At 34.6% G+C, this 25,705-nt stretch overlaps 1 protein-coding gene across 3 annotated transcripts in view; it reads left to right on the top strand.

Moving 5' to 3' along the window:
• Positions 1–25,705, top strand: part of CSMD3 (CUB and Sushi multiple domains 3) — a 1,176,048-nt gene that overhangs the window by 498,794 nt on the left and 651,549 nt on the right. For all 3 annotated transcript variants that reach the window (XM_068525309.1, XM_068525308.1, XM_068525307.1), the window contains one exon: positions 8,239–8,363. In XM_068525309.1, the coding sequence (XP_068381410.1) occupies positions 8,239–8,363 (125 nt within the window). The remainder of the gene's footprint in view (positions 1–8,238; positions 8,364–25,705) is intronic.

Here is a 25,705-nt window from a genome sequence, read left to right as displayed (position 1 = left end):
CCACCCAAAAGACATAGACTGGTGAATGGATACAAAAACAAGACCCGTATATATACTGTCTACAAGAGACCCACTTCAGACCTAGGGACACATACAGACTGAAACTGAGGGCATGGAAAAAGATATTCCATGCAAATGAAAATCAAAAGAAAGCTGGAGTAGCAATTCTCATATCAGACAAAATAGACTTTAAAAGAAAGACTGTTACAAGAGACAAAGAAAGAAACTACATAATGATCAAGAGATCAATACAAGAAGAAGACATAACAATTGTAAATATTTATGCACCCAGCATAGGAGCACCTCAGTACTTAAGGAAAATGCTAACAGCCATAAAAGGGGAAATCGACAGTAACACAATAATAGTAAGGGACGTTAACACCCCACTCTCACCAATGGACAGATCATCCAAAATGAAAATAAGGAAACACAAGCTTTAAATGATACGTTAAAGGAGATGGACTTAATTTATATTTATAGGACATTCCATCCAAAAACAACAGAATACACTTTCTTCTCAAGTGCTCATGGAACATTCTTCAGGATAGATCATATCTTGGGTCACAAATCAAGCCTTGGTAAATTTAAGAAAATTGAAATCATATCAAGTATCTTTTCCAACCACAATGCTATGAGACTAGATATCAATTACAGGAAAAAATCTGTGAAAAATACAAACACATGGAGGCTAAACAATATACTACTAAATAACCAAGAGATCACTGATGAAATCAAAGAGGAAATCAAAAAATACCTAGAACCAACTGACAATGAAAACACAAGGACCCAAAACCTATGGGATGCAGCAAAAGCAGTTCTAAGAAGGAAGTTTATAGCAATACAGTTCTACCTCAAAAAACAAGAAACATCTGAAATAAATAACCTAACCTTACACCTAAAGCAATTAGAAGAAGAGCAAAAAAAAAGCTAAAGTTAGCAAAAGGAAAGGAATCATAAATATCAGATCAGAAATAAATGAAAAAAGAAATGAAGGAAACAATAACTAAGACCAATAAAACTAAAAGCTTGTTCTTTGAGAAGATAAACAAAACTGATAAACCATTAGACAGACTCACCAAGAAAATAAGGGAGAAGACTCAAATCGGTAGAATTAGAAATGAAAAAGAAGTAACAACTGACACTGCAGAAATGCAAAGGATCATGAGAGGTTGCTACAAGCAACTATATGCTAATAAAATGGACATCCTGGAAGAAATGGACAAATTCTTAGAAAAGCACAACCTCCTGAGACTGAACCAGGAAGAAATAGAAAATATAAACAGACCAATCAGAAGCACTGAAATAGAAACTGTGATTAAAAATCTTCCAACACACAAAAGCCCAGGACAAAGTGGATTCACAGGCGAATTCTATCAAACATTAAGAGAAGAGCTAATGCCTGTCCTTCTCAAACTCTTCCAAAATATAGCAGAGGGCAGAACACTCCCAAACTCATTCTACGTGGCCACCATCACCCTGATACCAAAACCACACAAAAATGTCACAAAAAAAACTTCAGGCCAATATCACTGATGAACATAGATGCAAAAATCCTCAACAAAATACTAGCAAACAGAATCCAGCATCATATTAAAAAGATCATACACCATGATCAAGTGGGGTTTATCCCAGGAATGCAAGGATTCCTCAATATATGCCAATAAATCAATGTGATATACCATATTAACAAATTGAAGGAGAAAAACCATATGATCATCTCAATAGATGCAGAAAAAGCTTTCAAAAAAATTCAACACCCCTTTATGATAAAAAAGTCTCCAGAAAGTATGCATAGATGGAACTTACCTCAACATAAGAAAGGCCATATATGATAAACCCCCAGCAAACATCATTCTCAGTGGTGAAAAACTGAACCCATTTCCACTAAGATCAGGAACAAGACAATGTTGCCCACTCTCACCACTGTTATTCAACATAGTTTTGGAAGTTTTAGCCACAACAATCAAAGAAGAAAAAGAAATAAAAGGAATCCAAATGGGAAAAGAAGAAGTAAAATAGTCACTGTTTGCAGATGGCATGATACTATACATAGAGAATTCTAAAGAGACTACCAGAAAACTACTAGAGCTAATCAATGAATTTGGTAAAGTAGCAGGATACAGAATTAATGTACAGAAATCTCTTGCATTCTTATACAATAATGATGAAAAATCTGAAAGAGAAATTAAGGAAACACTCCCATTTACCATTGCAACAAAAAGAATAAAATACCTAGGAATAAACCTACCTAAGGAGACAAAAGACCTGTATGCAGAAAACTGTAAGACACTGATGAAAGAAATTAAAGATGATACAAACAGATGGAGAGATATACCATGTTCTTGGATTGGAATAATCAACATTTTGAAAATGACTACTACCCAAAACAATCTACAGATTCAGTGCAATCCCTATCAAACTACCAATGGCATTTTTCACACAACTAGAACAAAAAAATTCACAATTTGTATGGAAACATAAAAGACTCCAAATATCCAAAGCAATCTTGAAAAAGAAAAACGGAGCTGGAAGAATCAGGCTCCCGGACTTCAGACTATACTACAAAGCTACAGTAATCAAGACAGTATGATACTGGCACAAAAACAGAGATATAGATCCATGGAACAGGAAAGCCCAGAGATAAATGCATGCACATGTGGTCACCTTACATTTGATAAAGGAGTCAATAATATACAATGCAGAAAAGAGAGCCTTTTCAAAAAGTGGTGCTGGGAAAACTGGACAACTACATGTAAAAGAATAAAGTTAGAACACTCCCTAACATCATACACAAAAATAAACTCAAAATGGATTAAAGACCTAAATGTAAAGCCAGACACTATAAAACTCTTAGAGGAATACATAGGCAGAACACTTTATGACATAAATCACAGCAAGATCCTTTTTGACCTACCTCCTAGAGAAATGGAAATAAAAACAGAAATAAACAAATGGAACCTAATGAAACTTAAAAGCTTTTGCACAGCAAAGGAAACCATAAACAAGACAAAAAGACATCCCTCAGAATGGGAGAAAATATTTGAAAACAAAGCAACCGACAAGGGATTTATATCCAAAATATACAGGCATCTCATGCTACTCAAAATCAAAAAAGACAAACAACCCAATCCAAACATGGGCAGAAGACCTAGATAGACATTTCTCCAAAGAAGATATACAGATTGCCAACAAACAAACGAAAGGATGCTCAACATCACTAAATCATTAGAGAAATGCAAATCGAAACTACAATGAGGTATCACCTCACACTGGTCAGAATGGCCATCATCAAAAAATCTACAAACAATATATGTTGGAGAGGGTGTGGAGAAAAGGGAACCCTCTTGCACTGTTGTTGGGAATGTAAATTGTTACAGCCACTATGGAGAACCGTATGGAGCTTCCTCAAAAAACTATAAATAGAACTACCATAGGACCCAGCAATCCCATTACTGGGCATATACCCTGAGCAAACCATAATTCAAAGAGTCATGTACCACAGTGTTCATTGCATCTCTATTTACAATAGCCAGGACATGGAAGCAACCTAAGTGTCCATCGACAGATGAATGGATATAGAAGATGTGGCACATATATACAATGGAATATTACTCAGCCATAAGAAGGAACAAAATTGTACCTTTTGCAGAGATGAGAATGGACCTCGAGACTGTTATACAGTGTGAAGTATGTCAGAAAAAGAACAACAAACATCGTATATTAATGCATATATTTGGAATCTAGAAAAATGGTACAGATGAACCTATTTGAAAGCAGAAATAGAGACACAGACATAAAGAACAAATGTATGGACCCTGAGGGGGGAAAGGATGGGTGGGATGAATTGGGAAATTGGGATTGACATATACTATGTATAAAATATATAACTAAGAGAACCTACTGTATAGCACAGGGAATTCTACTCAGTGCTCTGTGGTGACCTAAATGGGAAGGAAATCCAAATAGGAGGGGATATATGTATATGTATAACTGATTCACTTTGCTGTACAGCAGAAACTAACACAACATCATAAAGCAACTATACTCCAATAAAAAAATTAAATGTGTTCAATCATTTATTTTGAAATGTTCTATCAGATTGAATAGCCTACTAAACCAGAAGGTTTTATTCAGCTAGGCAGGACAGATGTCTCTTCAGTGGTGGCAAAGTAATTACAGTGGGTAGAGCGTGTATTCCTTTATTGTCACTTCAGTAATTACTGCACACTTTCCTAGAAATACATAGTCTTAATGAAACTTAGTTATAAGTTTTCTTTAATTTCTACTCAAATATTAAAGCATTCATAAAATGAAAAATGGTGTGTTTGTTAAAAATACCCATTTCCTGGATATTATTGACCTTGGATTCTGCTGAAGAGACTGCTTATTTTATTGATTTCTGCTTTCTTTGTGTTGTTTTGTACTTTTATATATTTGGTATAGAATATGTTAAAGTGTAGCTGTGATCCTGGATGAAGGTGCTTGCAGATGCCCAAAAAGAGTGTTTCCTTCAATAGTGGGGAATAAATTAATGGCTTTCACAACTATTTGTATGACTGAGAGAAATAATTGAGTGTCCTGTATGTGTTTGCCATGGTATACTTTATAAATAATATTTCATTTCATAATCATGACTGATGAGAAAGCTGAGGCTTAGAGAGATTGTTATTTTCTCAAGGCCATAAAGCTGGAAAAGGGAAGAGTTAGGATTTGAAAGATCTGACTCTGCAGTTTAAACTGTTAACGGCAACTGTAAACTACTTTCCCCAGTGTATCAATTGGAGAAAAAGTTGTTGGGATTGTTAATCTTTTGGGGAGGGTGGGAAAGGTACAAACTTCAGAGACCGTTGCTGCCAGTTTTTGGTATACATGTAGTAGCAAAGCACTTAGGTGATTATTACAAATTGCCTGCCTATAGTTGTCTATAATCAAAAGAAACAAGCTTAAACACTTGTTACTTAAACAAAATGCAATTTATTACTTTTAGTAAGAAGAGCCTGGTTAAACTAGAATATTGTAATCATCTGTGACAAATTCCCTTGATGGAATCATTAGTTCATTAAGTTCTATGGACCAGGCTTCTGTGGGCCAGATTTTATACTAAGGTCTCTTTTTTAATGTTTTACCATCGTGAGTGTCTAACCACTAACTCCCTAGTACAGACCACCATCGCATCATCTCCCTGAGAGCTATGATTACTGCAACAGCTTGTTATCAAACTCCCTGCTTCTGCCTTTTCCTTCTTTAAGTTTATTCTTCAACTAGCAGATGATATCACTTTATAACATAAAATAACATAATGTCATTCCTTGGGTTCACAGTCCTATAATAACTGCCCAATTCTCTCAGAGTAAAAGTTAAAATTCTTACTATGGTGTACAAATTTATAAATGATCTGCCCTCAATCTCTTCCTTCTTCCTTAATTTCATACCCCTGTCCTCTTCATTTGTGTGCTCTAATCACATTACTTTCTGGAACACAACAAATGTGTCAGATGTAGGAGTTTAGTACACGTGAATTGTAAGCAATTTAAATAGCCCTGAGAGAGTATCTTACCCAAGAATAGTTTTGTCCAATTATAGGGATATGATATCTCTGGACTTGGCCATTTTAGACAATAAATCTGCATTAAAATACACATTTCACTTTATTATATGTACAATAAAAGCATGTGCTCACTCTCAAAAAATATGTATTTAACAATTTACTGTATACTAGGATATGTTTGACAGTTTGGAAAAACAAAATACATAAGTGTGTGAAGTTTTTCTGGTGAGATGAGAGACACAATAAGTAGACAGTGCATCAGATAGTATATAGGAAATAACATGGAAGAAGATTATGGATTAGGATTAGCTGTTTTGTAGAGAATAGTCAAGGAGGACCTTATAGATACAATGAATGAAAACCAGAAGTGAGACTATGACAGATATGGACTTCCTAGAGGAATAATTTTCCAAACTGATATAAGAGCAAATGTAAAGTTCCTGAGACAAGTTTATGCTTAATAATTTCAAGCCAGAGCAAGGAAGCCAGTGTGGCTAAAGAACAGAGATTGAGAGAGAAAATGGTAATAAATGAGTTATGAAACTTAACGTGGGAAGATGACATAGACCATCTGTAAGGTCATTGCCTTTACTCAGAGTGAAATGGGGAAGTATTAGAAGATTTGACACAAAAGAAAGGCACAATTTGAGCTAACTTCTAGAAAGATTGCCATGTACACTATTGAAAATGGATTGCAGAGAGTCAAGAACAGGAACAGGCAACCTATAACACAGCAAAGAGGACTATTGTCATTAACATAAATGAGAAATTATGGAGGCTCAGATCACTGTAAGGGTGAGAAAGCTAGGTTCTTGATTTTGAAAGTATTGCTCACAGGAGCTGCTCAATGGGGTGAATGTGAAAAGTAAGAAGAAAAAGAGTCAGGAATGACTCTGAGATTTTTAGCCTTCATCTAGGATAGTGTTTCCATTTACTGAGACGATGAAGTAAGAAAGGCAGAGAATTGACCATTAGGTAAACTTGGAAGGCTGCTCAGGCTAATAACATGGTCTGTTACTTGGTTATAAGGGTGTTTAATTCATGATAATTCACTGATCTCTGCATCTTGTTTTGTACTCTTTTCTGAATGTGTTTTATATTTAAAATAAAACCACTTTTTAAAAAGAAAGAATGAGAGGAAAAAAATGGCTCCAGAGGAAAGTAGATCCTAACACCTAGAGATTTTTTACCTATACTAAAACTTTCTTTTCTTTGCTATGCTGCCTCTTAGTTCAGGTCTTTTGTCATCTTTAGCCTAGACCAGAGGTTAGCTAGCTTTTTCTATAAACGTTTAGATAGTAAATATTTTATACTTTGTAAGCCAAAGAGTCTCCATTGCAACTGCTCAGCTCTGACATTGTAGCATGAAAATAGCCATAGACAGTGTGTCAATGAAGGAGTGTGGCTGTGTCCCAATAAAACTTTATTTATGGACATTGAAATCTGAATTTAATAAATTTTTACATTTCATTGAATATTACTCTTTTTGTGATATTTGTTTCACATGTTTGAAAGAGTAAAGACCATTTTTAGCCCCTAGACTGTATAAAAAAACAGGCAGTAGACCAGATTTAGCCTGCAGGACAGACATAGTTGCCAACCCTTGACCTAAACTACTTGATTTATTGTTTTACTGGCCTCCCTTTCTCTAATTAATCTTCCTTTTACACTGTACACCATACTGTTCCAGAGATATCTTTTAACAACACAAATGTGATGATGCAATCCCCCTGCATGACAAGTTCAGGAAGCTGAACAGGAGCTGTTCAGGCACTGGCTGAGTGAGAGGGTGCAGGTAATGTTCTCCAGGCAGAGGTGGCAGGGAGAACAGTGCAGACAGAAAACAGCATGGCATGCACAAAAACTGTCAGCTGCTAGAGGTGCTGATGACATGTGGCATTGCGTTAGAGATGAGATGGAGAAACTGGCAGGGACTTAACTGCTGGAAGGCTTTTTATGCAACATTAAGAAAATAGGATTTTTTTTCTTTTTACTGGTGAGCTACTGTTTAAGGATTTTAGGGGGAAAAAAATGCATGGTCAGTTTTTTTTTTTTTAATTTCAGAAAAAAAGATCCATTACCCTTAGCAATTAGGATTTTTAAAAAATGATAATTTTAGTAACTTCTCTTTCAGTGGAAAGGGAAGCAAAATCCAAATTGCAATAAGTTAAATAAGAAATGGTGGGTGAATTTTATCTAAAAAACAATCAGCACAATTTTGCAGCCCTAACTGTATATGTGTGTCTGTGGATGGACATACACGTGTCCAAGTAAATACACATATAAATACATGCTAGAGAAGTACTATAATGTGGTATGAACACAAGCACTGGGATTCAAGTCAGAAAGTCCACTTTTTGCTTCACATTTACCACCTACTTAAGATGGGAAATTTAGTCAATTATTTAACCTTGGCTTCTACAACTAATAACAAGATAATTAAACTTGATGAGAGCTTTTTGCAATTCCTACGAATATCTGCATGTTATTGATTTATAGTAGATTCTTGTTTGTGATTTTTGTTATATATTTGTACAAGTCATATTTTCATATTTTGGTTTCTAAAAAGAACAATCTTTTTTGTCACTGTGGAACATTTTTGACCTATTGGATATTGCCAGTAGAACCAGAGCCTAACCATTATGTTATATTCTTCTAATACTGTTTTTTAATCCTTTGCTCAATTTTAGCCTTGGATCAACTGTGCAGTTCTCTTGTGACGAAGATTATGTCCTGCAGGGTGCTAAGAGCATCACCTGTCAACGGATAGCTGAAGTCTTTGCTGCTTGGAGTGATCACAGGCCTGTATGTAAAGGTAAAGAAAAGTCTTTAAAATAAAAATGCTCTCTTAACACATTTTAATAGTTTGAACTTCATTCCACTGAGTATAAATTTCAATTGAAACTTTGAGCTGTAATGCAGGAAACACTTAGCTCATGTATTTAAGAATATTTATTGAAAATCTGTAATATGCAAACCACTGTGTCAGATTCCCAAGGAGTTCCCAATCTAATAATCATATAGCAACAAATTGGAACCTTAAAATATGTAATACAAGGCAGCGGTAACTTTGTTGACCTTTTTTTTTAAATCATGAATTACCATGTATAGTCATTCATGTGGATATAAATTTTTTTAAACCATAATTGCACCTCCACTTGTATGATTTGCCATTTGAATTGCTTATGTGTCCAATAGTAGTGATGTTGGTGCCAGTGGAGGTGGAGCACTTGTTCTATAATTAGTTAATTTAAACTAAGACAAATCATTGAGTGCTCTGGCTTTTCATATTACCAGTAATTGCAGATAAGATTTACTTCCACCACCTTCCTACAAATTAAATATTTTCATATAAATTAAATGAGGCCTCTTTATTCTAAACTTTATGTAGCTATATTTGAGAATGAACACCTCATTCTGGCTTACTGGCTGTCTTGTTGCTTGTTTGTTGCTGTTGTTGTTGTTATTTTTAATAATGACATATCTGCATATTTCAGTGTCTTAGTACTCAAAATTCCGTTAGCTCTTCATCTCCCTCAGGGAACATTTTCACTGAGTTGCCACACTCTGTATAGTCCTCTCAGACAGATTCTGGTGAATAGAGAAGGGATAGATTTGAGAGCTCTCATAAAGGGAAAAAGACAAAGTATTTGACAACTAGTTGGGTATGGAAGGAGAAAGTGACAAGAAGGAGTCAAAGTTGATATTCAACTCTATATGAGACTAGAAAACTGTTACCCTGTTAATAAGTATAAAAAAACTGAAAATAATGGAATTGTGTAGGAGATTTTATCATAGGCTTAATTTTGTAGGCACTTAGTATGTGTCAGGCATTGTGCTAACTACTACATATACTTTGACTCATTTAAATCCTCAAAACAAACCAATGGAGGCATTATTATCTCCATTTTAGAAATGAGTATTGTAAGACACAGAGAGATCCAGTCACTCACCCAAGCTCAAATGTCTGTAAAATGACAAAGCCCTTAAGAAAGACTATTCATAGTTTGGGGAGAGAAGCAAGATTTCAGAGCATTAAAGAAGGAATAGAAAATAAGAAAATGGCAGCAAATAGGTATATTCCACTCACTTGACAATGGCAACCCAGAGTAAGAAGAACAGAGAGCCGAGATTTTTCTCAGGTTCAAGTAAAGCTTTCATGTCACAGGTAGATGTTTATTCATTACCTTTCTCTTTATCAAAGGCTTACAGAAAACGGTACTGATGAACCTAAGTGGCAGGGCAGGAATAAAGATGCAGATGTAGAGAACGGACTTGAGGACACAGTGGGGGAAGGGGAAGCTGGGACGAAGTGAGAGAGTAGCATTGACATATATGCACTACCAAATGTCAAATGGATGGCTAGTGGGCAGCTGCTGCATTGAACAGGGAGATCACCTCGATGCTTTGTGATGACCCTAGAGGGTGGGAGAGAGGCTCAAGAAGGAGGGCATATGGGGATATGTGTATACATATAGCTGATTCACTTTGTTATACAGCAGAAACTAACACAAAATTGTAAAGTAGTTATACTCCAATAAAGATGTTAAAAAATAAAATAAAATTCATAGTCACAATTGAAGAAAAAAAGGTTTACAAAATGCCATATAGTGCAATAGCATTAAAAAAAAACAAAACAGTGAAATAGGGATAATGAGAAAATAAGGTAAAACAGTTACATGATCCTAAACAAAAGCTTATGTACAAGTTGGTAAAAAACTTTTTAAAAAATTTTTATTGAAATATAGCTGATTTACAATGTTGTTTTACTTTCAGTTGTAAAGTGATTCAGTTATGCATATAAATATATAAATATATATTATTTTTTACATTATCTTCTATTATTCATTGTTAACAAGATATTGAGTATAGATTCCTGTTCAATACAGTAGGTCCTTGTTGGTTATCTATCTTATATATAGTAGTATGTATATTTTAATCCCAAACTCCTAATTTATCTCTCTCTCCCTCTCCCCTTATGGTAACCGTAAGTTTGCTTTCTATGTCTGTGAGTCTGTTTTGTAAATAAGATCATTTGTATCCTTTTTTTTAGATTCCACATATAAGTGATATCATATGATATTTGTCTTTGTCTGATTTACTTAGTATGAAAATCTCTAGGTTCATCCATGTTACTGCAAATGGCATTATTTCATTCTTTTTATGGCTGAGTAATATTCCATTGTATATCATCTTCTTTATCCACTCATCTGTCGATAGACACTTAGGTTGCTTCCACATCTTGGCTATTGTAAATAGTGCTGCTCTGAACATTGGGTTGCATGTATCTTTTCAAATTATGTTCTTCTCCTGATATATGCCCAGGATTGGAATTGCAGGTTCATATGGCAACTTTTAATTTTTTAAGGAAATGCCATACTGTTCTCCGCAGTGGCTGCACCAGTTTACATCCCCACCAACAGTGTAGGAAGGTTCCTTTTTCCATTCTGACCGGTGTGAGGTGATACCTCATTGTAGTTTTGATTTACATTTCTCTAATAATTAGTGATGTTGAGCAGCTTTTCATGTGCTTCTTGGCCATCTGTATGTCTTCTTTGGAGAAATGTCTATTTAGTTCTGCCCATTTTTTGATTGGGTTGTTTGTTTTTTTGATATTGAGCTGTATGAGCTGTTTGTATATTTTGGAGATTAATCCCTTGTCGGTTGCATCGTTTGCAAATATTTTCTCCCATTCTGTAGGTTGTCTTTTTGTTTTGTTTATGTTTTCCTTTGTTGTGCAAAAGCTTTTAAGTTTTAAGTAAAAAACTTTTAAGAATGGCTTACATGTTAAATATGACAGCTGCCAAAAAAATTTAAAAAACATAAGTTTACACGAAAACCATTGTCTATGAAATATGACAATGACACAACAAAAGCAAACTTTTTCCTGGCTTTAAGATATGAAATATCTTGCATTGTTTTTTATAAAGTGGACACTGAGTAATAAATATTGTGGGAGTTACTCTCATCAATGTCCGGGCAATGAATAAAACAGTAAACTGTTTAAAGTTGCTTTCTTATGATACCCTCCACTCAAGACAAATTATAGATATAAGGGACAAAATTGAAAATCATGGCTTCAAAATGGTGGCATCCACATATCCTGCTTCAGTTTTACATAAATTATATGTGTGCATTTTTTATGGCAAGAGAGAATGGGAAAATAGAGGATAAGAGTCAAGAAAAGGAGATTAATGTTAATGCAGAAACAAGGTCTCACATAAAAAGAGAAGTTATAGCCAGATCATGGAATTTAAGGTTTACATAAAATGAGATTGAGGCTATAAACCATCTTTTTTCATTCAAGACTCTCATTTCAATAAAAAGAATGAATCATATTTATTATGATTATAAATTGTTCAAAGGCAAAACTGATGTTATTTTGTTATTTTTCATAAACCCTGTAGCACAAAGAACAGCTCTATGTTGACAAGTCTCAAGAAATATTTGTTGAATATTACTGTATGATTATTTTCTTTGATTCTAAGATAGATGATTGAAATACGTATATGTAAACATATACATATATATAGAGAGAGATATGCATATATAGTTCATTCAATGGTCATCAGTCATTAGTTGGGAGGTATAAAATTTTAATGTTCAAGATTCATATATTATTATTTTATCTTATCTCTGCAGATATTAATCATTTATACACAAATTTCTTTGCTCATTGCATGCAGGGCACATGTGTGTGTGGTTTATAAAAAAAAATTTGCTAGTAGAAATTACTGGCTGTGGTGTTGGAAACAGTAATGGAGGTAAAATGCTGAAATTGTAATTGAAGTTTTAAAGTGACTATCCACTGTGAGTCTGAACAAAGAATAGTTTTCATGTCTCATGGGTGCTTGGACAGAATAAATATGCTTTTTTCTAGACAGCAGCATAAATAGCAGTATCAGTGCACTGCACCTTTGAGAGGTCATTAATATAGCTGTTGTCTATGTACTGCATGGTTGAGCAATCAAGAAATGGTGATTTTTAAGGAACTGAAAGTTCACACAAACAGCAAATTATAAATTAAAAGAAAAAGAACAATTCAGAAATTAATATTAATGGATTTTACACAAACTCAGACAATAATTTTTTTTCCCTAAATGGGTTTTTTATATGAGATATTTGACAGTTTACCATTACGGATACAATTATTCCTTTGTTGGAAATGCAATAGATATCCCAAAGCTAGAGCTTATGCAAATAAGCAGATTTATGCACATGAATGGTATATAGAAAGTTTCAGACGTTCATGTTGTTCAAAGAAGTAACATTTATTTGAGAATTGATAATTTGTTAACTAGGAAACATTTAAGAAAGTGAATCTTGATAGATTGGACAAAAAATTTTTTGACTAATTTTCAGTCAGTATTTATTTAGCTGGCCCCAAGAAACGAATGTTTCTGTCTGTTAAGGCACAATGGCATGAGCCATTCATGGGAGTAATGGAAGAGGTGATTAAGGCAAGATTAGAAAAGAAGGCCAGAGACTTCCCTGGCAGTCCAGTGGTTAAGACTTTGCCTTCCAGTGCAAGGGGTGTGGGTTCAATCCCTGGTTGGGGGAGCTAAGATCCCACATGTCTGGTGGCTGAAAAACCAAAACATAAAACAGAAGCAATATTGTAACAAATTCAATAAAGACTTTCAAAATAGTACACATCAAAAAAAACAAATCTTAGACAAGAAGGCCAAAGAAAAGCAAAAATATTGGAAAGTGGGGTAATCATCAGTCATCCAGTTATTTGTTTATTCACTTATTAACATACTGATTAACTTATTTTGGATTCCACAAGCATTAATGAATATTAGTAGGTATGCTAGATTAAACACTACATGAGATCCATAGTATGTAATGGTTTTTATTATTTTATATTGATTTACAAGGTATAAATACAAAACTAAGTAATACATAGTAGACTGTTTTGTTTACAAGAGAGGTACAATCCTCTGCAAAATTCAGATGAGGAAGATTATTTCCATGTTTGGAGATGGTCAGGCATTGAGATGGAGGAAGTAACATAAGGGCAGAACTTGGAGATTATTTTCTATTTCAACAGAGGAACTTTGAGCCCCACCCCCTGACCTCTGGGGAAAAGAGAGGGGCTGAAGATTAAGTCAATCATCTATAGCCAGTGATTTAGTTAATCATGCATATGTAATGAAGCCTCCATAAAACCCCAAAAGGATAGGGTTCAGAGAACTTCTGAGTTGGTGAACACTTGGAGATTTGAGGAGAGTAGTGTGCCTGGAGAGGGTATGAAAGTTCCAAGCCCTCTCCCCATGCCTTGCCTTGTGCATTTCTTCTGTCTAGCTGTTCCTGAGTTATATCTTTTTATAATAAATTAGTAATCTAGTAAGTAAAATGTTTCTCTGAGTTCTGTGAGCTGCTCTAGCAAATTAATCAAACCCCAAAAGGGGATGGTCTTTGGAATCTCTGATTTATAGCCAATCAGAAGTACAAGTAACAAACATGGTCTTGCGACTGGCATCTGAAGTCCAAGGAGAAGGTTGTGGGAACCTCCAGTTTGTAACCGATTGGCCAGTAGCATAGACAACAACCTGGCTTGAGACTGGCATCTAAAGTGGAGGGGGACGGGGGTTGGGGGCAGTCCTATAGACTGAATCCTAACCTGTGGAATCTGATGCTACCTCCAGGTAAGTAGATAGTGTCAGAATTGAGTTGACTTGTAGGACACCAGCCTGGTGTCCAACACCAAGAATTGCTTGGTGTTGTGGGGGAAGCTCCAGCCCCCCCAAGACACGTTGGAATTGGGTCCAGGAATCTATTTAGTTATGTCATTCCTCCTTTGAAGTGTCTCTGGGAGTACTGCTAAACCGCCACTACCACTGTCACCATTCTGTAGTTCCAGTACTGCATCTGTCTAATTTCTTTTCATTTGGACTACAATTTATCACACATATTGCTGACATTCTACTCCCATCAAAATCTCACTTTTATTATACCTGAAGAATGTTCAAAGGCCCCATGTTGTTTCTTAATTTCATACTGTAAACCAGTGAAATGAAATAGACAAGAATATGAATTCAGGTATCAGACTATGCCAGTTTAAATTCCTGATCTTCTACTTAAGTAATCTGCCGTCTTTATAATTAGCAAATTTCTTATCTGTAAAAGGAGTGTTATTATATATCAGTGCCTACTTCATAGGGAGTTAAGGATTTGTATGAGGATGGAATGAGGTAATCCATATAAAAGCGTTTAGTATATGGGCTGAAACACTAGCATTTATATGGATAGAGGTGCTGCTGGTTGTGGTGCTGCTGCTAATAATTGTTAACTCATCTGATTGCCAAAATCATTCATGATTTATCTCCACCCAGTTGTTTCTCTAACTCTTACCAAATGTATATACCAGCATCTCAGTACTGAACAGTCACAGCCCTGATTTTTGTATATGTCTGACTTATCCTAAATGAAAACATACCTATTAACCATATTCTGCCCACTTTTCAAAGTCTTACTCAACTTTCGTCTCCTCGAAAAATTCTTTTCTGTTTCAATGATCCTTTACCCCCACTTCTTTAACATTATTTCACATTTACTGTCTTTACCACACAATTTAGCATTTAAATCTGTTCTTTTTGGTAGTGGTTCCTAATCATTTCATGGGCAGTAGACTTGCTCCTTCAACCAAAACCACCTCAGAAAGAACAAAATAATCAACACTTGTAAAATGCTTGAATTTTCAATAGGTCTATTTTGGCTGTTGCCAAGAAGACAGTTACCAATGTGTCTATTTATATATTGCCTTTAGTTAAACAGAAGGATCATAATGAAGCTCAATTCTTTTCTTCATATACAAAGTAAAAAATGAGTATACAGTTTATATGATAGATAATTGCTGGCCAAACTAAGAGCTATGACCCTCATTAAACAGTATTTATTTATTCTTATAGTTTTCAAAGTTCTTTTACAGATGTTATAAGCTCCTACTCATATTTTATTCTTCTTCACAATGTTTAGCCCAGTGACCATTATGCCCATATTATTGTGCACATAATAGTTGCTAAATAAACATTTTGAATAAATATTGTAGGGAGATTTAATTAATTAAAATAAACAGTTTAAGAAGATAGTAGTGTGCTGACTCTAATCAGAGGAAGTTGCCCTGGTAGAAGACTTCCTGTTGTGCAAAGGCAATTAGGAAATTTTGCTCAAGAGCAAACCAGAAAGAGCCTGCTGAAATTTATCAACCAGAAACACATATAGCAGGTGTTTTCCTGTAGTTGTTATTGATGCCTTCTTACTTTCATGGAATAATGTTACAGATGAGATGATGCATAATAAGGATGATATTAGCAATTAATAGAGTGACATATGGTGAAGTAGACAGATGGTCTAAATATGGATATTTATCATACATTCCTTTGTCTTGATGGTCATTTTTTTCTAAAAACAGTAGTTTGACATTTATTATATAATTTTGATAAGCAAATAAATTTTACTGGGCTCTAACAATGAACATATTTGAATGATAAAATGATATTTCATGTTATTTGATAGATATGAATAGTGAGGCATTTATGTGTTATCATTTAAAATGTAAAACTACTTAAACAATTAGAAAGTTTGCATTTCTATGGTGTCCTTCCAACAATTGTTCAGAAATACGTTCCACACATCTTGCCTATCTCAAAAATTTTTAGAAAAATATGCAAATAGTTAGCAAATAAATGATTCCACTTAGGCATATGGGGGGATGTCTCCGCAGATATATGTGAAAACCTTCTATTTCTATTCTACTTGAATTCATCCAATACATCCAAATCCTTTTTCATTCTAGAAAGTACCACATGTGATGATTCTAAGAATAGCAAGCAAATATTGAATATTTAATATGAATCAGGTGCTACACTAATATTTCTCTCTGTACTAGCTCCTTTATCCTCATACTAATCTGTTATGGTGGTGGTAAATTTAATTCCCACTTGATTGATGAGAAAACAGATGAGTCTCAGAGAGGTTTAGAGTGCTTAACCTTGCAGCTGAAAAGTAGAAGGACTGAATTTCAAACCCCAGTCTTCCTCACTTCAGAGCCTGTGTTATTTATCTGTGTAATGCAGTGCTGTGGTGCTATCTAGATCTATAAATCTGGCTAAAAGCCATGCTCACACAAAACAAATCTCTCACTGTTGAGGCTATCATATTTAAAAGCATTGTCACACTTGGAGATGTTATGATCTCTTGGAACTTAAAAACATAGGTAAAAACTTTTGAAATCATGTTTTTTTTTTTTTCAATCGATCCAAATTTTATATTATGGAGACCCTATCTCGTTTTTTTTTCTGTTTTTTTTAAGTTTTCAGACTTGGCGTGAAATGTAATGTATCCAGTACAGGAAGTCTTCCATATTTGGTTTTATCAAGTTATAGCACAGTGCTTTTGTAACACTTTTTTTTTGCTTTTTTTGCTTTTTCTGCTTTTTCTGCTCTTTTTAACACTGTTATTGTCTTCAAAGGAACAGTTTTAAGGGCCTGGTCTTTCATCTATATTGAAAGGATATAGAGATTCTCTCTCTGTATGTTACTCCATAAAGCCACCTATACAGTGCAGAGGAATAGGGAGCAGTAAGTGCTCTCTGTTTTTTTGTTTTGTTTTGTTTGTTTGTTCTTTTCACTTAAGGCAACTAAACTGATTGTAAGAATATCACAGTCTTTAAACTGTGCTATTATAGATATATGTGATATATAACCATATTGTCTCAAAGCCACAGTTAGCAATATTGCAGGTGGCAAGGTGCTAAAATACGATATATTCTACCTTAGTGGATTTGTAAAATATAGAGGAAGCATTGGGTAGAAGTCAGAGAAACTGGGTTTGACTCTCTATTCCACCACTTCCTAACCATGTGACCTGGGGGAATTTAGTTAATTTATTGAAGCCAATGAAAGGTTCTCAATGATGGCTATACTTTAGAGTCACATGGGAACTTTAAAACAAATACTGATTCCCTGCACCTACTCCTAGAGATTTTAATTTAATTGCTTTAGTGTGGAGATTGCACTTAAATCAAGAACTCTGAAGTTGAAACGTAAGTACCAGTATTTTTAAAGGGTTACCAGATAAATCTAATGCACAACCAAGGTTGACAATCAATGACTTAATCTAGTCTAGTCTAAACTTTAATTTCTTCATCTGGAAAATGGGGATAATGATATCTACTCCCACAGGTTGTTGTGAGAATTTGCTGATACAAGCATGTAATTCCTGGTACATAGTTAAGAACATTAGCTGATACAAGTAGTAGTAGTAGTGTCATTATTATTAATTCCTTGCCTATGGCTGTACATAGACTTGGTTCACTCATTCATTTATTCAACAAACATTTGCTATGAATCTGCTATTTGCAAGCCACTGTTCTGGGCTCTGAAGATAGAATGGTTAATAAAGCAACCAAAGTTCCTATTCTTGTAGAACTCATATTCCAGGGCAGGAGACCCATAATAACAAATACAGGTATAGAAAATAATTGCAGGACAAATACTTTGAAGAAAAACTGAGAGAATTATAGCCTGCTGTTTTGCATGCAATGGTCTGAAAAGTCCTCTCTGAGTTGCCATTTAAGAAGTGTCCTGAATTGAGGGAGAAAAAATATATGTCATCTGAGGAAACAGTAGCCCAAGCAGTGCAAACAACAAGTACAAAAGTGCTGACGTTAGGTTATTGATATTTCCATAATGCACTTTCTCATAATATATACATTAAGTTTTCAGTGTCTACCTGGTAAAAGAAAAAAAAAAACTTTTTTTTCTATTGAGTGACAGTAAAATTATTCATTCTTTTGATGTCGCAATAAAATCATTATCAGCAAGGCATAATCACCCCTATTTTACAGAATGAGAAAATGAAACTAATTAACATTCAGTGTCTTATTAGGATCCCATCATCTTCTCTAGAGTTATCGAAATATGCAGTACTGAAGTAATAGAACCGCCTTTTCTTTTATATGTCCATAACAGTAATTATATTTTTACCTATCAGCAAATATTTGAAAACATTCCTAGCCTGTGACTATACTCACTCAACTACACCAAGATAAAATAATATATTCAAATGAATCATGGTAAAGGAGGGGGATACTTAATAATATAAATACTGTAAAATTAATGGGAAAAATATATACAGAGAAATGGATTTCAAATACTAATAATTGACAAGAGGAAATAAAAATTGATGCATATACTATCAATTCATATTTAATAAACATCTGCAGTACTACATGGATAAAGATCATAAGACTTTTGGAGTGTACATAACCTCATCTCCCCACATTTCCCCAAAACAATAACACACACACACATGCACACACACGCATACATGTGAGCAATGGCTCACCTTAATTTAGGAAGTTAGGGTAACCTTTTGGTTAAGAGGATGGACTTTTGGCATCAGATGGAAATAGATTTGATTTCCCACTCCACCCGCTATCAGACAAATTATAAGCCTCCTGATGTCTAAAACAGAAATAATTAAACCCATTTCATATAGTTGTGCATGCATCAATTTTGAGGCATAATACCAGAATTTTAGTAGTCTTGAAACCCTATTTACTTTGACTGTATGCACTTAGTCCTTTTAGTTTTTGCTTCAGTTGGAAAGAGAGCAGAACCACGCTAAACAGAGTACACTCAGCCTAAATTGAACCTGACACCTGGAAAAGGAGAATCTTCTCTGTATAAGCTTCGTAGCATTTGAATAATGGCCACGCTGCTAGAGATATCACCAAGAAACATCATCCTGTTATAGTATTCCTTCCCTCAGATGATAAAATCTAGTGAGATTTTATCTCACTAGATATAAAATGTGGTAAGGAATGTTTCCCATCAATATCTGAATTGATGGGTGGCTTTGTGTGAAGGAGGCTCTGTGGCAGAAGGAAGTGCTTCTCAAGCTTGGATATTCAGAGTCATCACTTGAGCTTAATAAAGGCAGACTGTGACTCAATAGGTCTGGACTAGAGCCTGCAACCTGCGTTCCGAGCAGGCTTCCAGGTGATGTTGATGCTGCTGCTCCGCAGATCACACTTTGAGTAGCAAGAGTAAAGGAAGGACTATTGGATCGGAAGTTAGAAGTCCAAGGAGGTCTCTTGTATGGTTTTGGAACCAAGTTCCCTGAGGTAAAAATGGGAAAATCATACTTTTCCTGTTCTCCTTTTTGGAATATTGTGGATGTTAAAGGCCATGATATGTGTCTATGCAAATGTATACACGCACATGCATACATGCATATATATGTGTGCGTGCTTTAAACAGCAATAATTTAAATTAAATGGCTCTTCTTATATATAATATAAATATAAATAATAAGATAATGTAGCATCCTTAGTTCTTGGAAATCCTGAGCAACAGTGCATTAACTGAGTGCTTCTTTCATACTATATCTTTTCTAACTCCTTCTTTCCACTGCCCTCCTCCCAAAATAAGCACACCTATTAAATAAGACATTAGATGGGAAAACAAGATATATAATTCAGGTATTACCTTTCAGCAAATACTTATTGGGCATCTATGAAGATCACATAATAATGAAACTGAATTTTTCATGCTTTAGTATATGCTTTTTTAAAAAATGGAAAACAACGAAAGTTTGAAGAGGACGTAGATTTCAAAAAGTTAATATGTAGAAATTCCAGGTATTTGAGGAAATCGAGTACCATCTTGATTTCAGGAGCCTCCTGCAGTATTGTGGGTTTAATCCTGAGTATCCTACAATGTGAAATCATTTAACGAAAAAGAATTTAACTTGGCATTTTTTCTGGCATCGTGATGAAACTACGTCTATTACAGAGTGGAGAAAAAAGTAACGTTACCTCATGTTTCTAAAATAGCTTTTCTTATTGCAAGTTTTTTTTTTACTCTCTGTGCCAGAGACTTATAGCAAAGAGATTATCATCGCCTCTAAAATCATTGAAAGAACTGTCATCTATCTTAGATAATGGCAACTTAAACACATGGTAAAATGCTAATGTCATGACGCATTGTTTTTCTTTTTGATGGGAAGAATGTCATTAATGTTTTATTTCTCTCATGAACTTTAATGGGAAATGAATCATTAGTGACAAAACTGACTACAGTATACTTCTGTGACACTAAAAATTGTTCATTTATACATCGACAGTTGCTTTTTTTGTGTGTTTTTTAAAACTATACTCATTTCACATATATTATACACTTATAAATACATCCTGAAGGCAACTTTCTTCTCCGTTTTCTCAGCAGTGATGATCTGGTGGCGTGTCATGGCACATCAGAAGATAGCAGTCTTACATGGGAAACACTCGAGGCCAATTATAAGGATTTCGGTTCTGAGGACCTGTCTTTAAATATATCCTCTTACAAGACTGTCTAGAGGTGGGAAGTGAAGGGGTAGAGTCAGTAAGATCACAGCTCACTTGGATATTCTAGTTTAAATTACTTTTTTAAAAAGGATAGAGACTTTATAATTAATACTTTAGATATACGTCTTTTTTTCTTTTGAGGAATTTCACGGTTCTTTTCACAGGACCAACATAACCAACACACAAGTTATGTTCACCTGCTCATAAGTCAGTTTGAAGATTTCCTGGGCAAACATTGACTCATTGAAGATTCAAGTTAAATGAGAGAAGACAAAAGGCGTTCATTTTCATAGGTGCTGCCTGGAAATGCTTGGGCAGATTGAGATATAGAAATTGACTAACACTAGGCAGGTCTGTGTGTCACCTCATTTGAGAAAGCCCAAACTTCCTCTTTTCATTTCCCTTGGTGTTTCTCAAGCATACCAGCCAGATCTCTCTGTCTTTAATGATTTGGAAGTATGCCAGCTCATCTCTATTCTGGACTTGGCTGCTGAAGGGAGCATAGAGGCTCAGCTCCATCTGAGTCCAAAGGAAGTGAATGGCACAGCTGAATATCAACAGGGTAATGATGGGATCTCATTGCTTTCTGTAAATCTATCATTTGGGACAGAAATAGGGCAGGGGATTTTCCTGGCATTTCAATGATAAGAATTAGAAGGAAAATGTGAAAAATGTAGGGGCACAGAGAGGAAAGTTTTGGAGAGAAACCCAGAGTGCATTTAACCTTCTCTTTTCCCATTAGACAATACAATAATGCCAACTAGAGATATGCTTTCAGTTTTAAAACAAGCCGTTTCCTAAATGATTTGACTGTCTAAAAATATTCAGTAAAATTAATTTTTGTTAATTGGTTGTCTTAATATTATGATTTTAATGAGGGAGGAAATGTGTCCAAAACCTCTGTACACTCTATAAATCCTTTTTATCTCTTATTCCAGTTACTGCCGTGGTGACACTTAAAATTTGTGCAGGTGAACATGATCAGGCCTCTCCTTCTGCATCTTACTTCCTAACCTGTGGCCTCTCTGACACATGGGTCAGGAAGTCTGTGAACTAGCTTGACCTTTACACAGATGCTTCCAGAAATTGTAGAGAAGCTAATGCTTTATGAGTCAATCTTGACCTAGAAGGAATATGCGATCAAATGAATAAGTACATCCCCCTTTCTTCTCCAGTTTCCTCTGCTGTTGTGAGAGGCGTTTTACAAGTTTTATCAGAAGTTTCAAATACCAGTTATTCATATTGGTAGCCTAATAGTATGTCCTTGTCTTGGCTTCTTATTTCTGTCCTGTTTCTGCTCCCTGGGACCGTATTATCAGTTAAACCTCTCACACATAAGCCCTTGTGTGAGGCATAGTTTCTGGAAAACATATTCTAAAATGTAATTTTGTGGGCCCCCTTTTGGCACTTTTTTGGCTTTCAGCCTATGTCAGATAGTCCCAATCAATCCCTACTTGACCTTTGGCTTGGGGGGTCATATAATTAGATTATCCATACTTGAGGAATATTCAGAAATTTATATCTCTAGAGAATAACCGAACAGGAAACTCAAGGATAGCAAACACCTCTGTTTCATTCCTCCCTGGCTCTGTGTATGGCCCCAGTTCCAAAGGGAATACTGATTATTTCTCTAACCCTCATGGGCACTGTTTATGCTAATCTCTAGGGAATGGTGAAATCACTGATATGTTTCTAGTGAATAGACATTGAGGTCAATTTCTTCACAAGATTCATAGTTTTGTTTTTATTTGGTTTGGCTTGGCGTCAGTTTTATGTTTTTATTCTTGTTGTTTTGTTTGGTTTGGATTTTTTCTGTTCTGTGGTTATATATGCACAGAGGGGAAAATAGTAGTTGCTGAGAAAATTTACCGTAACTTAAAATAGAGGTGAAAATGTCACACAGCTTCCCACCCAGGAGTGCATTATGAACACATTTTTCACTGACTAACAGGATTGTATTACCAGGTAGAACAGTAACTGTTTGAATTGATTTATGAAGTAAATAAATGTGATTTTATTATTACTGTTTTCTTTTTTGGTGATGGTCTGCATGCTGTAGGAAATTCATGCTGAGTTCTTGGATCATGTAGGCTATTTTTCTACATAAAGAATTTTATCAGTTTATTAGGTAATCAGCTGTCCATCCTTTGCAGGCCTCATGATCTTTAAAATTTTATTAAATGCACTATCCATACCATAAAAATAATACGCTGAAAATGTGGAATTACACATTGCGTATTTATAAGCTTTAGTTTCAAGGATCAAGAGATTAAAAAAGTGTGTCAAAGTATTGGTATAAATGGCATATATATGAATAAGAAATATTTTCATGTATTCAAACATGAAAAAATGACATAAATATGCCTAAGTAATGGTATAATAGTGTTTCTATTAAAATATGTTCATGTGTGCAAATAAAAAGAGCTACAGTGACTGATCTGAATATATTTTCTCAATAATATTCTATTATAATTTTACCTTAAAAATAAACCAAAATTGGCAAAATTGCAACCAGTATTTATAGCATACTAGAAAAGAAATTAGACTTTGGCATCTAGCTGCTGTGATTCAAATAAACTTGGGTGAGTAATTTAAATTATCTAATTTCACCTACATTCTTTGTAAAATTCAAATAGTAATAATAATAGAGTAACTAACACTAATACAGAGCTTACTGTATGTTAGAAAACCTTTAAGTATCTCAATTCATTTCATCCTCTCAACAAACCTATGAGATACTATATTATTGTTTCCCTCTTAAAAATGAGGAAACTGAGGCACAGAGAGATTCAACGATTCACTGTAACCAAATTGATAGTAAACAGTAGAGTCAGAATTTGAATCCATGTCTTCAGGCTCTGAGTCCACTGTCTGAGCTATAGTTCTCAAAAGTAATATTTATCTCATAGTTGCTGTGGTTTGTTGTTTTGTTTTAAATTATTAAATGCTATAAAAGAGGTAAAGTTCCTCATATAGTATGTGGTATGTAATAAATCCTCATGACAGTGTTTTTGTTACTGATGTTTGCCGTCATCTGTGGGGACTAGCACAATGGATTTATACTATGAGATTGAACAGTTGAGCCCATTTCCCAGGATAGGAATTGCTTGAAAGTCAAAGATCTGCAACACAGAGGGACAGGGACATATCTTGAGCTAAGAACCAATCCATCCATCTTTAAACTTCAAAAATCTGCTCCTTCTCCTTTTGGGAGAAAAAGAAAACAACCAGGAAAAGAATTCAAATGTGGTTACAGCCAGGACTAAAACAACTACGCAGTTTAAGGCAAGAAATGTTGGATATATATTTTGGGTAGAGCATTAAAAGGGTAAATAAAATTTGTACATATGCAAATATATTGTCAAACTCAATATTTTTTACTAAGCAATTTGTTTGCAGAGCCAAATTTTTATAGTTTTTGTATCAAATATTTGCAGTTACTCTTTTTTTTTTTTTTGACTGGTATCTTCTTTTTTCCAAATTTATTGAGAAATAATTAACAAGTATAATTGTATATATTTAAAGTAGTGTCATGATTTGATATGCATATACATGTGAAATGATTATCAATATCAAAATAATTAACACATCCATTAATTCACATAATTAACTCGTGTGTGGAGTGGGAGAGAATGCTTAAGATTTACTCTTGGTGACTTTTTTCTAATTAATTGTTTTGGTTTTAATTGTTAATTTTTTAATTTAAATATAGTTGATATACAATATTATGTTAGTTTCAGGTATACTACATAATGATGTAACATTTGCATTTATTATGAAATGATCGTAAGTATAACTCTAGTAACCATCTGTTCCAATACAAAGTTGTTAGAATATTATTGACTATATCCCTTATGCTATATATTATATCCCTGTGACTAATTTATTATATAACTGGAAGTTTATATCACTTAATCCTCTTCACCTATTTTACTCTCTTCCCTAACTCCTTCCCTTCTAGTGACCTCTCGATTCGCCTGTGTGTCTATGTCTGTTTTCATTTTGTTTTGTTTGTTTGTTTTATTTTTAGATTTCACAAATAAGTGAGATCCTGTGGTATTTGTCTTTCTCTGTCTGACTTATTTCACAAAGCATAACAGCGTCCAGATCCAGACATGTCTCAAATGGCAATATTTCATTTTTTATGGCTGAGTAATACTCCATTGTATATCTACATACCACATTTTCTTTATCCATTCATCTATCAGTGGGCACTTAGGTTGCTTTTATATCTTGCAATTGTAAGTAATGTTACAGTGAATGTTGGAGTCCACATATCTTTTGGTTCTTTTTTGGTGTTTTCATTTTCTTCAGGAAAATTCTCAGAGGTGAAATCTCTTGATTATATGGCAATACTGTTTTTAATATTTTGAGAAACATTCATATTGAATTCCATAGTGGCTGCACCAATTTACAATCCCACGAACAGTGCACATAGGTCCCGTTTTCTCAACATCCTTGTCAATGCTTCTTATTTGCTGTCTTTTAGATGATAACCATTCTGAGAGGTGTGAGGAGGTATCACCTTGTTGTTTTGTTATGCATTTCCCTAGTGATCAGTGATGTTTGAGCATCTTCATGCGTCTGTTGGCCATCTCTATGTCTTCTTTGAAAAATGTCTATTCAGATCCTCTGGGAATTTTTTTTTTACTGAAGTATAGTTGATTTACAATATTATATGTTAGTTTCAGGTGTACAGCATAGTGATTCAGTATTTTTGTAGATTATACTCCATGATAGGTTATTACAATATAATGGGTATAATTCCCTGTGCTTTACAGTATGTCCTCATTGCTTATCTA

This window comes from Eschrichtius robustus, chromosome 17 (assembly GCF_028021215.1).
Source record: "Eschrichtius robustus isolate mEscRob2 chromosome 17, mEscRob2.pri, whole genome shotgun sequence".
NCBI classification, from domain to species: domain Eukaryota; kingdom Metazoa; phylum Chordata; class Mammalia; order Artiodactyla; family Eschrichtiidae; genus Eschrichtius; species Eschrichtius robustus.
Note: the sequence above shows the minus strand (reverse complement) of the source record. Positions and strands in the feature narration are given on the sequence as shown.